At 46.0% G+C, this 12,544-nt stretch overlaps 1 protein-coding gene across 3 annotated transcripts in view; it reads left to right on the top strand.

Moving 5' to 3' along the window:
• Window positions 1-454: 454 nt before the first annotated feature.
• Window positions 455-12,544, top strand: part of UBR2 (ubiquitin protein ligase E3 component n-recognin 2) — a 105,797-nt gene continuing 93,707 nt past the window's right edge. For 2 of the 3 annotated variants that reach the window (XM_006266031.4, XM_014598085.3), the window contains exons 1-3: window positions 455-581; window positions 9,252-9,511; window positions 9,715-9,793. In XM_006266031.4, the coding sequence (XP_006266093.1) occupies window positions 504-581; window positions 9,252-9,511; window positions 9,715-9,793 (417 nt within the window). In that variant the 5' untranslated portion in view covers window positions 455-503. The remainder of the gene's footprint in view (window positions 582-9,251; window positions 9,512-9,714; window positions 9,794-12,544) is intronic. The other variant, XM_019483230.2, reaches the window with a different exon arrangement.

The raw sequence follows: 12,544 nt of genomic DNA on the forward strand, positions 1-12,544 counted from the left end.
GGAGGGACTTCTGAGGGCAAAGGCCAGGGCTCAGGGGGCGGGAAGTCCAGTCCCAATATGGCAACCAGGAGGCGGGGCACCTATCAAGGGGCGAGGCTACCCATGCTGTCCTAAATGGCTTGCCTAAACTGGGTAAACGGGCTGCTCTCTGGTGTAGAAAAATCCCCACTTAGCGTGGCCCAGGGATGCTTGGAAGACTACAACTCCCATAATGCACCACGCCCCACAGATGGCGCCTGCGCCCGGAGCATGATGGGGGCTGGGAGAGGGGGTGTATAATTTCCCCTCCCAGTTTAGTCTAGAAGTGGTTGGAAGACTACAAACCCCATGATGCACCGCTCCCCGAAGCTGGCGCCCGCGTGTGCGGGGGGGAGGGGGGAGAGCGGTGCCGTGCGCTGAGGTGGGGGCGGGGTGGAAGCGGAAGTGGCTTCCCGTGGTGGAGCGGCCGGCTGGGCCCGGTTCCGGGTGTCCCTGACTCGGTGGCGGCGGGGGGAGGGAGGAAGATGGCGGCGGACTTGGAGGCAGAGGTGCCGGCCATTGACAAGAGCCTGCTGGAGTGCTCGGCAGAAGAGGTGGCTGCGGTGAGGCTCGCGCGCTCCGGGGCCGTGGGGGCAGTGACGTGGGGGGGAGGGGCTAGGAGAGGCCGTGGCGCGCGTGGGGGGGGGCCGTTGAGCTTCGAGTCGGAAGCCTCGCGGGGGGGGAGGGGGCAGACGGGAGACAGCGGCTGTTCCCCCAGCCCTCCCCCTTCCCTCCGGGGCGGGCTGCGCTGTGACCTACTTCGGCTTCCAAGGGGGCTGCTCCGTCCTGGCCCCTCTGCTGCAGGGACCTGAGGGGCAGAGGAGGGAGGGGAGACGTGTGCATAGGGCAGGCACCTGCTTGCTACTCTAAATTAAACTTAAAATGAATAAAAGATCTATTTAAAATAATTATTTAAAATATACTGAAGATAATTTTTATTGTAGTTCTATAATCATAATAATAATAATAATAATAATAACTATGTTTATTTTCTACCTGTGGGGACTTTTTACCATCTGTGTGCACCTGAGAGCTTGCAATTTTTATTTTTTTTTTGCAGTTTCTTCAATCAAAGGTGTCATCTCTGAACCAAGCATTCTAGAGTTTTGCATTTCTTTTTGCTTCAGACCAGCATGGCTACCAAATACATGCCAAATCATAATTAACACATTTAAGCCCTCCCACCCTCTTGCTTTAATAGGGTACCTTAGTGGTCGCCCTTCTGGGCCCTTGTCAAGGATTAGCTGTTGTGGCAGAGGGGCTGGGCTCTGTGGTGTCTTTCTCGGCATGGCCACCGCTTGACCCCAGGCCCTTGGGGGTTTAGCCAGTTGAGTCCGTTCCTTCTTTCCCCTGTTACCAGTTCACACATCCAAGCACCTTTGCAGGTGTTGGGAAGGAGAGCCCAGCAACAGCACTTTAGTGGTAACCACTGAAGATAGAGAATCACCTGTTTCGTTGCCTCCTCTCCCCCCCAGCTCATAGGAGGATGGTGAAAGGGATGGGTTTTGGGAAGGGTGTGGGGCAGCCTTGTAATGGGGTCCTCTTTTGTGCTAAGGCCCCAATTCCATAAGCAATTCTGCACATTGACCCCTTGATCTTTGTGCATGTCTCACCAAAGCTGCTCCCCTGCAAGTGTAGGGGCAGAGCCAAAAGCACTTTTTGTATATAGTTCAGGGAGATTAAACGTGACCTCATTTTCAAAAGGAAATAATTCAAGGTACCATCACGCTTGGAAGGTGTGCCCGCACTACAGTTAAAGGTATGATTACAGCTTGTGTTGACATACCTGAGCTATCTTTAAACTAGCTAGCTTGGCTGTGTCAACCTGACTTGACCAGAGTACTGGAGTGGTTTGTGCCATACCTGCCCAGGACTGTGGGTTGATAGGTGGCTGAGTTGATTTGAAGTAGGTTCCGTGTTGTCACAGCTACATTGTTAGTAATGCTAAAGTGGGCTAGTTTAAAGTTAGTTTGGGTATGTCTACAAAAGTTGCAGCTATACTGGGTTGCAGTATAGAGACAATACTCTGAAACAGTAGCACCTGATGTAGCTAGCTGTCTTTTGCCTGGACTATCAGTTCATTTTTAGTGCAGGTCTTTATTTAAACATTATTAGATTTTTGCCATTTTTCTTAGTCATTCTCAGGCACATTGATTGAGAGATATGCTGGGGTCTGATAAACCATGGCATGTTATAGATTAAATTTAGATTTAGCATCTGACTGTAACATACATGTGTATCATATAATGCATGCATATGTATGCTATTCATTATATATAGATAGTGGCATATTTGCATTGTAGTGTATATTCTAATCTGGTTGGAAAATATTAATGTTTGACACTAAGAGACCGATTGTCTTAAGTGAGTTTTTTTGTATTTTGAACAAAACATGGTATTGTAATTTCTCATTGTAATCTGTGACTAAAAAACTCCCAAGCAGCTATAGCCAAGAGAAAAAATATAACTAAGAGACTGAGAGATGCTTATCTGGGGCATGGGTGGACCTCCCAGGAGGGCCACTTATGCTCCTCACTCAGCCACATGCCACCCCTTTGCATGTATCTATAAGTATACATGCACAGATAGGGATACTTATACATGCGACAATAAAGGCAATATTTATCTAGTGCATTTTGATTAGGTGTAAGGAGAATAGAGAAACTTTGCATATAGTGGATATTTAAAATATTTACTGACACTAACAAGACTGGATCACTGATGTAAATGTTTTGAAAATCTGCAAGAGCCATAGTGTATTGGATAGAAAAGGTCTTTCTGGAGAGTAAGGCACGGTGGAGGATGTGTGGTTTATGTGTTTTTTGGGTTTTTTTGTTTTTTTTATTAGAAGGCTATAAGCCTGGAATATCATCATTATTTCTCTTCCATATTCTGCTTTATCAATATTTACAAATCTTCATTCATAGCCTGATCTCCTTCAGATATGAAGGACCTGGTGAGGGGACTGTGGCTGCTCAATCACCTGGGCGATAGTGATCATCGCCTATTGGAATTCACCATCCAGCGCAGGGTGGCAAAGGCCTGCAGCAAGATAGCAGCCCTGGACTTCAGGAGGGCGAATTTCACTGAGCTAAGGAGACTAGTTGGGGAGGCACTGAGGTCCCGGAGGGGTAGTGAGTTGGGAGTCCAAGAAGAGTGGTCGTTCCTGAAGGAGACGATTCTCCAAGCCCAAAGGGTGGCAATCCCAACATGGATCAAAGGGGGCAAGAGTGCTCAAAAGCCCCCATGGCTCACCAAAAGCATCCAGGAATGTCTCAAAGCTAAGAAGGAGGCGTACACCCAGTGGATGGGAGGGGCCATCACCAGGGAGGACTATACCTCCGTTGCTCGGGATTGTAGGGGGGGGGCTGTTAGGAAGGCCAAGGCGGAGATGGAACTGGGACTAGCAACCTGGATCAAGGATAACAAGAAATCCTTTTTTAAATACATAGGGGGTAAAAAGAAGGTTCCGGGTAATGTGGGGGCTCTGCAGGACACGCTTGGAAATCTGGTGAGCTCACCAGAGAACAAAGCTAACCTTACTAACAGTTTCTTTGCCTCCATTTTTCTAAGCAGGGACCAGGTCATCCACCCCACCAGGATCCCCAATAGTCCCAGGGGAGGTGCAGCCAGGCCAGGGTCAGAGAGGACCTAGTCAGGGAACTTCTGGTGGGACTGGACGTGTTCAAATCAGCAGATCCTGATGACCTCCACCCCAGAGTGCTGAGGGAATTAGCAAAGGTCATTGTGGGATCCCTGGCACAGCTTTATGAGCACTCGTGGTGCTTTGGCGAGGTGCCAGAGGACTGGAAAAAGGCCAATGTGGTCCCCATTTTCGAAAAAGAGAGGAAGGAGGACCCAGGAAATTATGGGCCTGTTAGTCTTACCTTGGTCCTGGGGAAGCTCTTTGAGAAAATTATCCCGGTGCACATCTGCGAGGGGCCAGCAGGGAAGGTTATGCTCAGGGGCAACCAGCATGGGTTTATTAGAGGCAGGTCCTGTCAGACCAACCTGGTGGCCTTCTATGACCAGGTCACAAAATCCTTGGATGCAGGTGTCACGGTGGACGTAGTCTTTCTGGACTTTAGGAAGGCCTTTGACACCGTCTCTCACCCCATCCTCATTAAAAAATTAGGCGACTGTGGTGTCGATGCCTACACAGTCAGATGGGTTGCAAATTGGCTGGAGGGCTGCACCCAGTGAGTGGTGGTGGACGGGTCATTTTCAACCTGGAGGGATGTGGGCAGTGGGGTTCTCCAGGGCTTAGTCCTCGGGCCCGCACTGTTCAACATCTTCATCAGCAACTTGGACGAGGGGGTGAAAAGTACCTTATTCAGATTTGCAGATGACACTAAGATGTGTGGAGAAGTGGACACGCTAGAGGAGAGGGACAGGCTGCAACTAGATCTGGACAGGTTACGGGGTAGGTGGATGAGAATAAGATGGGATTCAATACTGACAAGTGCAGGGTACTGCACCTGGGGAGAAACAACCAGCAGCAAACCTACAGGCGGGGGAAATTCCATCTTGTCAGCACAGAAGCAGAAAAGGATCTTGGAGTCATTATAGACTCCAAGATGAACATGGGCCGCCACTGTGGGGACGCAGTCAGGAAGGCCAACCACACCTTGTCATGCATCCACAGATGCATCATGAGCAGGTCCAACGAGGTGATCTTCCCCCTCTATATGACATTGGTCAGGCCGCAGTTGGAGTACTACGTCCGGTTCTGGGTGCCGCGCTTCAGGAGGGATGTGGATAATGTGGAGAGGGTCCAGAGGAGGGCCACTTTCATGATCAGGGGTCAGCAGGGCAGGCCCTACGAGGAGAGGCTACAAGACCCGAACCTGTTCAGCCTCCACAAGAGAAGGCTGAGAGGGGATCTGGTGGCCATCTGTAAACTGGCCAAGGGAGACCAGCAGCCAATGGGAGAATCCCTGTTCCCCTGAGCACTACTGGGAGTAACAAGGAATAACAGCCATAAGTTGACTGAGAGTAGATTCAGGCTAGATATCAGGAGGCAATAATTCACAGTCATGGCGGCTAGGATCTGGAATCAACTTCCAGGAGAAGTGGTGCTCGCTCCTACCCTGGGGGTCTTCAAAAGGAGGCTAGATAATCACCTAGCCGGGGTCATTTGACCCCAGCATTATTTCCTGCCCATGGCAGGGGGTTGTACTTGATGATCTGCTCAGGTCTCTTCCGACCCTACCTACTATGAAATATATGCATTAGAGGTGCACCAATACATTGGTCTGACATCAGATTGGTACCGACATAAAGAAAATTTGCTATATTTGATATCAGCTCTATGGGGCCAATAAATACCAGTGCTGTATGCAGCCACAGCATAGCACTCAGGCAGCTAGGAGCAGAGCCAGCAATGTGGAGAGCTGCCTCCAGCTGGTCAGCCCATTGTGGTGGAAGGGGAGCAGGAAGGGAAGGTTTGGGAGGGGACAGATCAGGGCCCCATGCGGTGAGGGAGGGGGCAGGGGAAGGTGCTGCCCAGGCGGGTGGTGGGAGAGGCCAGAGCTGTGGCTTGTTGGGGGTGGGAGGAGGCAGCTCCTGCTGCTGCTTGCACACCAGAAGGGCACAGGGGACATATGCTCTCCCCCTTCCGGATCTGTGCGAGGTGGGGCAGGCTGCAGCCGGGGCTGAGTGGGGCTCTTTTCGGTGGGGGCTGGGCTCGGAGTGGGTGCTGGTGGCACTGGGACCCGGCACTGCATCCACCCCAGATTTCACCGCAGCTCAGCTTCCAGTGCTGTCACTGCTGCCCTGGCTCTTCCCGGCATGTGGGTGGAGGCAGGGCATTGAGCTGGGGCTGCTCCAGGTGGCTGGTGGCAGCGGCCCTGGGAGCGGAGCAGAGGCAAAATTTGGGGTGGATGCAGCATCCTCCCAGTGCTGCTGGTGCCTGCTGTGAGCCGAGCACCACACAGCCCTGGCTGCAGCCCACCCCGTCCAGATCTGATGGCACGTGCCCGCCCCCCACCCCACGTGCCCTCTTGGTGTGCAAGCAGCAGTGGGAGCTGCCACCGTGCCCCCCCCCCCCCCCCCCCGCCACAGCCGTGGCTCTGGCCCCACGCGAGCTGCCTGCCCCTGCCCCTCTCTCACCGCACGGGGCGTTGATTTGCCCCTTCCCTCCCCGCTCCTCTTCCACCACACTAGACTTACCAGGTAGAGGCAGCTGTATCGGAAATCGGATTAGTATCAGCCGATATGCTTCCTTAAATATTGGCCCCCAAAATCGGCCTCTAAACCCCCCAAAATTAGGCATCCCTAATATGCATGAACTACTAAATACAGGCTTTGTGGTACTTTTCGGGTTTCCAGTCTTCTAAAATAGTAATCTTTTAGTAATGTAAATATATTAATGATATTTTATTTTTAATTTATTAAGTACACATAGAGTGCAGTATTAAGTTGATTTCTTGCAAGGAAGTCAAAAGCATTTTTAGTTGGAAACTGCCTTTGAGACCTTCTCCTGACCTCTACTTGCCACATTTGTTGGACTTCAGCCTTGTCCTGTTCTAACAGAGTTTGTACAGTCTGCTATTGACTATGTTATTTTACTCCTGTGCGTGGCGGCCCCCCCTGTATTCCTCATTTTATCAGATTCTGCTCAAGAAAAAACACTTCCTTTGCTCCTGCTTTTGGATAGGCTAATTACTTCAAATAGTCCATCCTTTTTTGCATCTGATTTCTGTTTAGCTAGGTAAAATTAAACTTTCAGACACACATGTACAGTTATACATTTAGTCCCAGATTATGTAAGCTGCCCTTTGTGACCAAAGCTTTTGCCAGTCCTGAGATCTGTTGGACTCTGCACAGATACAGGAGACACACAGTTACTAAATTTCAATATAAATTGTTTTAATGGGTGTCTGTTTATTTAGTTTTTATTTGCTTATGCAGACATTGGATCTCATGCATGTAATTGCAGTATGTCAAGTTTCATGTGCATATTTCAAAGGTTGGATCTTCACTAGAAAGTAAATTCTTTACCCCTGGCTAAAAGTTACTTTAGAGTACCTCCAAAATAGGTTTTGTAGTAATCTGTTCTCCATTCAGAGCTCTATACTCTTAAAATATTTGACCGTTTTATGAACTATTAATGTGTCAGTAATATTTTCTGTGAAGCTCTAGAGAGAAATTTCTACCTTTGTAAAAATAACTACAGTGACTTCCGGGAAGGGTAAGTTTCTCTGAGAAACAAGGTTTTTCTCTGAGTAGGTATTTGTCTGAGCTTGTACTGTAATTGATGTGGTTCAGTTGAATGTTGGTTATATACTATGGAGCTGAGATGAAACATGTTGAAAATACTGGGCTGAATAAATTAAAACTGTAGAACTGATGTACACTGTGGAAAAATGTCTTGAAAGTGATTAATTAATTTGTAGGACACAGTTGGTCAGTTCTCCTGTCATTAGATTTAGTCCCTAATGGAGTAATAGAAAAGCTTCAGCATAAACAACAATGGGTAGATTTTCAAGATGTTTTATTGAACTTTATAAGATAAGAAGGGTCAAATTCTTGATGAGAAAAGCTGGTGTATATCAGCAGTGCCCAACTCATCCAGCTCCACAGATAAATGGTGCAGGGCTGAATGAATGGTGTGGAGCAATGTCATCTGGCCTGCAGGGCTCTATGTGGATTTGGAAATTTGGATCTACTGCAGCTAATGCTGCCACTACTCCCTCACTGCCAAATTTGCAGACCCACAAGGAGCCCCAAGAACAGTACTAATCACCTTTGATGTATATTTTGCTCAGAATGGTAATATTAACTATGGAAAAAAATAGGTTTCTGTGTATTAGGTTCCTGGATTTTTATGGTTGTCTTTGTCATGCCATTCTTGTCATGGGTCAATTTGGAAAATTCTCAGCTCTCACAACATCAAAGATAAACCAAGGCAAGAAGAATTAGTAAGTTCATTACTGTGGCTTTGATGGAATCAGGATTGATGCTAGGAAGGATGGCCTAACTTGCTGGCCTCAATTTTAAGAACTGTCAAAAAAAATCCCCAACAACCTATCAGTAGAAAATTATACAAGTCACTCCTTCCATAGTTCCATTTAAAATGCTGGGCATTTTCCAGGTAGGCCATGTATGAATTCAGTAATTAGAAAAATTTTAATATAATTGGAAAAAAAAAGTATTCTAATGTAGGTCTTTAGGGGAAGACAACTAATTCAAATGTAATCAAGCCGTAGCATCTAGTTTTCAAGACTAATTATTTCTGTATATTTAAATATTGATTTTTTTTTTTTCATCTAATGTCTAGATTAGTTCTGATTCATCTATTTTTATACCAAGGGTTATTTGTTAACAATGTTCCTGGTTTGTATCGACAGTTTAATCTTTATCGCTTGCCATGCAGTACTTAATAGCTTCATATTTGTAATTTGTGCCCACTGTTGCTTAAACATTACTTTATGAAGTCTAGTTAGTAATACCCTTAGTTCATTACTTTCTCTGGCATTTGGACCTTTGAAATCTTGGGTAATTAAATTTAAATTGAACGTGTGCTGTCATGAAGGCAGCGCATACTTTTTCATTATGCTTGTTGTACCTCACTTTTCAGTTTACCTTGTATGATGGTAAAAAATCTAACATTCTCTATGGTAATGGTTCTGACAGCTTTGGACTAAATGGACCACTATTAGGCAAAGAAGTCATTTTCTTTTACCTTACTGAAAGGTAAAGAAAGAATAAGTTTTATACTATGGCTGGGATTGTTGTGGATGTTATCTTTTATTGGACCAGCTGCATGGTTCAGATAAAGTTAGATAAGATTTTGAAGGGAAGGCAGACCTGATGTAGAATCCCTTGTATTCTAAAGCCTAACATTATTGGATCAACTGGATGTTTGGGATAAAAGATATAACCCACAAAAATCCTTGCCTCTTGCATAATTCTTGGGCCACAGTATCACTCCAACACTACTGTGCATTATGGTAGGCGTTTTTGAGAATATAATCCTAATTGCTTTAGAAGTCTTCCCCTTTGTGTTCTTAGATGTATAATGACTGTAAACTGAGAGAGGATTTTTTTTTTGTCCTCCCAGCATCTCTTATTTGTAATTATATAGATGATTTAATTATAGTAGGTACAGCATTTGAGAGAGATGTGATTTTTATATTTGTTATCCTTTTGGCTTGTTGATTTGACAGGTATAATGATGAGTAGTGTTTTTATTTATGAGTAATTTGTTTAATCTTTTGTTTTAATTAAAGAAATGGTTGCAAGCAACTGATCTTCCCAAAGAAGTATACCAGCACCTAACTTACTATGTACCCAGAATTTACTGCAAGGGTCCAAACCCTGCTCCACAAAGAGAAGATATGCTGGCACAGCATGTTTTGCTGGGACCAATGGAATGGTATCTATGTGGTGAAGACCCTGCATTTGGATTTCCAAAACTTGAACAAGCAAACAAACCTTCACACCTCTGTGGTCGTGTTTTTAAAGTGGGAGAACCTACATATTCCTGCAGGTAGTTTAATTCAATAATTCTCTTGCATTATGAAGTCACCTGTTTGGATGGAAATATTTTGTATTAATGAAAATGCTAATTGCCTGTATAGGTATGTAAAAGACTTGTAAAAAAAAATAACTTGTTTTATTATGTATAAATAAAAGTCAAAATATTTTAATTAAATGTTTTTTAATATTCTGTTTTCTTCTCTGTGTTTCCAGAGACTGTGCAGTTGACCCAACTTGTGTATTATGCATGGAGTGCTTTCTGGGAAGTATTCATAAAGAACATCGATACAGGGTTAGTAAATCTATTGGAGAATATGGCTTGGGTGTAATATTTCCTTTATGAGTGGGTATATTCAAAGTTCTATTCATTTTTTAAGATTATTTAACTATGTCAAAATAGTATGCTTACATATATACTAAATGTATGGCGTTAAAAACATGTATTGAAATCTTATCAGAAACAGAGGGTTTCAGCTTATGAGTTTAATGCTTGTCTTTTAATGACACTTAAACCCTTAATATTTCAGAACAACAAGGAAATAACACTTAAGTGCAGGGAAAACTTAGTGTATTTATATACATTGTGTAACTGTGAGTATATTCTTTTTAATGTAGAGTGAAATGGACTTAATTACATAGGAATACTTTTTTATTTAGTCTGTGCTAAATATTTGGCTTTTTTAAGATTTTGAACAACCATTTAAGAGAAAGTGGAGAAATCCCCAAACTTTCTTTAAATTACACATCTGTATTTTTGTAAATTTCTACCTAGCAGCATTTATTAACTACAGAGAACTAGAAATGAAGCTTGGTAAAAAGGGAAGTGAAACAGATTGATTTTTCTTGTCAAGTTTAGTGGACTATCAAAAGTAAACATACAACTAAAATTGTAAAACAGAAATTGATTCTTTAATTCACAGTGCAGTAGTATAAGTGAGTTTTTAAAAATAAATTTAGATGTCCATTTCAGCTAGCACAGAATAGTGAACATCTTATATAGTCTTTGTATTTTTTCTTCACTGATTTATTTAATAGCACTTCCTTGAACTGTAATATAGTAGAATTACCAGAGAAGACTTGCCATATAATACAAGGACAGAGAGAACTCTCTTCCCCAATAAATGTTCTTTTATAGTTTAATTCAGGGGGTTTTAGCCTTTAAGCTGGGTACCCCTTCTGGATGTGGAGCAGGGAGGGGGTACTGATGGCTGGCTGCGGAGCGGGGTGGGGTGGGGTTGCTGAGACAGCTGGACACAAAGCTGACAGCACAAGGAGCTAGCACGTGGCAGCCGCTGCCATCTATACACTCTGCGTCACTGTTGAGCACTGCTTTCCTGCGCCTAAGTATCCTTGCTTCTTTGCACCGCTGGCTTTGCGTCCATCCGTAAGCACCCCCTCCCTGGTGCATGGCAGCAGTGTGCGGAACTCACGTGCAGGAAGGTCAGACACAGCAGCCACCCCCACCACCATCTATACACTCAGCGCTGCTGCCACATGCTGAGGGGGAGTGGAGTGGGTGCTGACAGCCAACTGCATGTGAAGCTGGCAGTGCAGAGGAGCGGGGATACTTGGGCGCAGGAAAGTGGTGCCCAGTGGAAATAGGGAGTGATGGATGGTGGCGGTGGCCCCACCCCCTGCGCTTTTGCTTCCTAGGTACCCCCGGTTCTCCATGCTGTTGGCCTCGTGTTCGGTCGGCTGTCAGCAATGCTGCCCCCACCAGCCAGCTGGACTTGAAGCTGGCAGTGCAGAGTAGTGGGGGTACTTGGGTGTGGGGAAGTGGTGTGCAATGACAACGCAAAGTGATGGATGGTGGTGGTGACCCCACGCTGCCGCTTCCCAAGTGCCCCTGCCTGTCTGTGCTGTGTACCTCCTGGGGCCTTCCCAAGTACCCCTGGGGTAAACATACCCCTGGTTGACAACCCCTGGTTTAATTACGTTTGTACTTGTCTTTGACGGTGTTTTAGCAGGTACTCTTAATAACTATCAATAGAACAAAGAAATAATGTGAATGAATAGAACAGGTCTGGGCAGTTATTTGTGCTGTAGGGCCACTTAACAAGTTTTGGTGAGGTGTTGAGGGTGGGAGGGGGGCAGGGAGATGCCAGTTGATTCTCTGGGCCATGTGGCGCATAGACTGCTCCACACCCCTGCATCCATTTTCCTATCCCCCACACCTGGCTTTCTGTTGGCGCTGCACAGTCCTGGTACCATGGCTGCCAGCAGTCAGACCCTCATGGGACAGGGCATAATGCAGCATGCTGAGTAGCCATTCTGCCTACCATGATGAGCTGCTGCTGCAGCACTGCAATGTGAAAGTCGGGGGCAGTTGCCCTGGGCTGAGCACCCCCTGTGGGTGCCACAGACTCACCTCCTAGTGTCTCCAGGGCAACAGCAGCTCATCACTGCAGGCAGGACAGCTTCTTGGCTTGCTGTATTGCACCCCATCCTGTGCTGGCGTGGCTGCTGGCAGCCACAGTGCAACCATAGCACCAACAGGAAACTGGGCGGGGGGGAGGAGGGGAGACGAGTGCGAAGGAGACGAGGTTGTGTGGAGGAGTCTGTGTGCTGCTCTGCCCTGCCCTGCCCAGCCCAGCCTGGGGGTGCTGTGGCAGAGCAGACCAGTATGGGGTGCAGCCTTCCCTCCTCAGGCTTGTGGCAGTGGCCAGTGGGCCGGATAGGATCAGTTGGTGGGCTGGGTATGGCTCATGGGCCATATGTTGTCCACCCCTGGAGTAGAGGCTTTCAGAAATGAAAAGTATACTTTCAAAATGTCTAGGTAGATAGAAAGGAGAATGTGTACCTTAGGATTTTGTCTCCTAAAAACAGGCCAGGGTAATTCATTGTTTGAGTTTGTTCATCATTCTGATTCAAGAAATAGTAATGTTTTTCAAGAGGTATACATTTTAGAATGAAATCTTAACTAGAAGCATGAAAAATAATATTGTAGAGTACAAACACAAGTAGTTTACATTATCAACTTTTGTAAGTATAGCAGAAGCAATTGTAAATCTTGCTCCCTAACTATTGGTCTTGTGCATATGTG

This window comes from Alligator mississippiensis, chromosome 1 (genome assembly GCF_030867095.1).
Source record: "Alligator mississippiensis isolate rAllMis1 chromosome 1, rAllMis1, whole genome shotgun sequence".
NCBI classification, from domain to species: domain Eukaryota; kingdom Metazoa; phylum Chordata; order Crocodylia; family Alligatoridae; genus Alligator; species Alligator mississippiensis.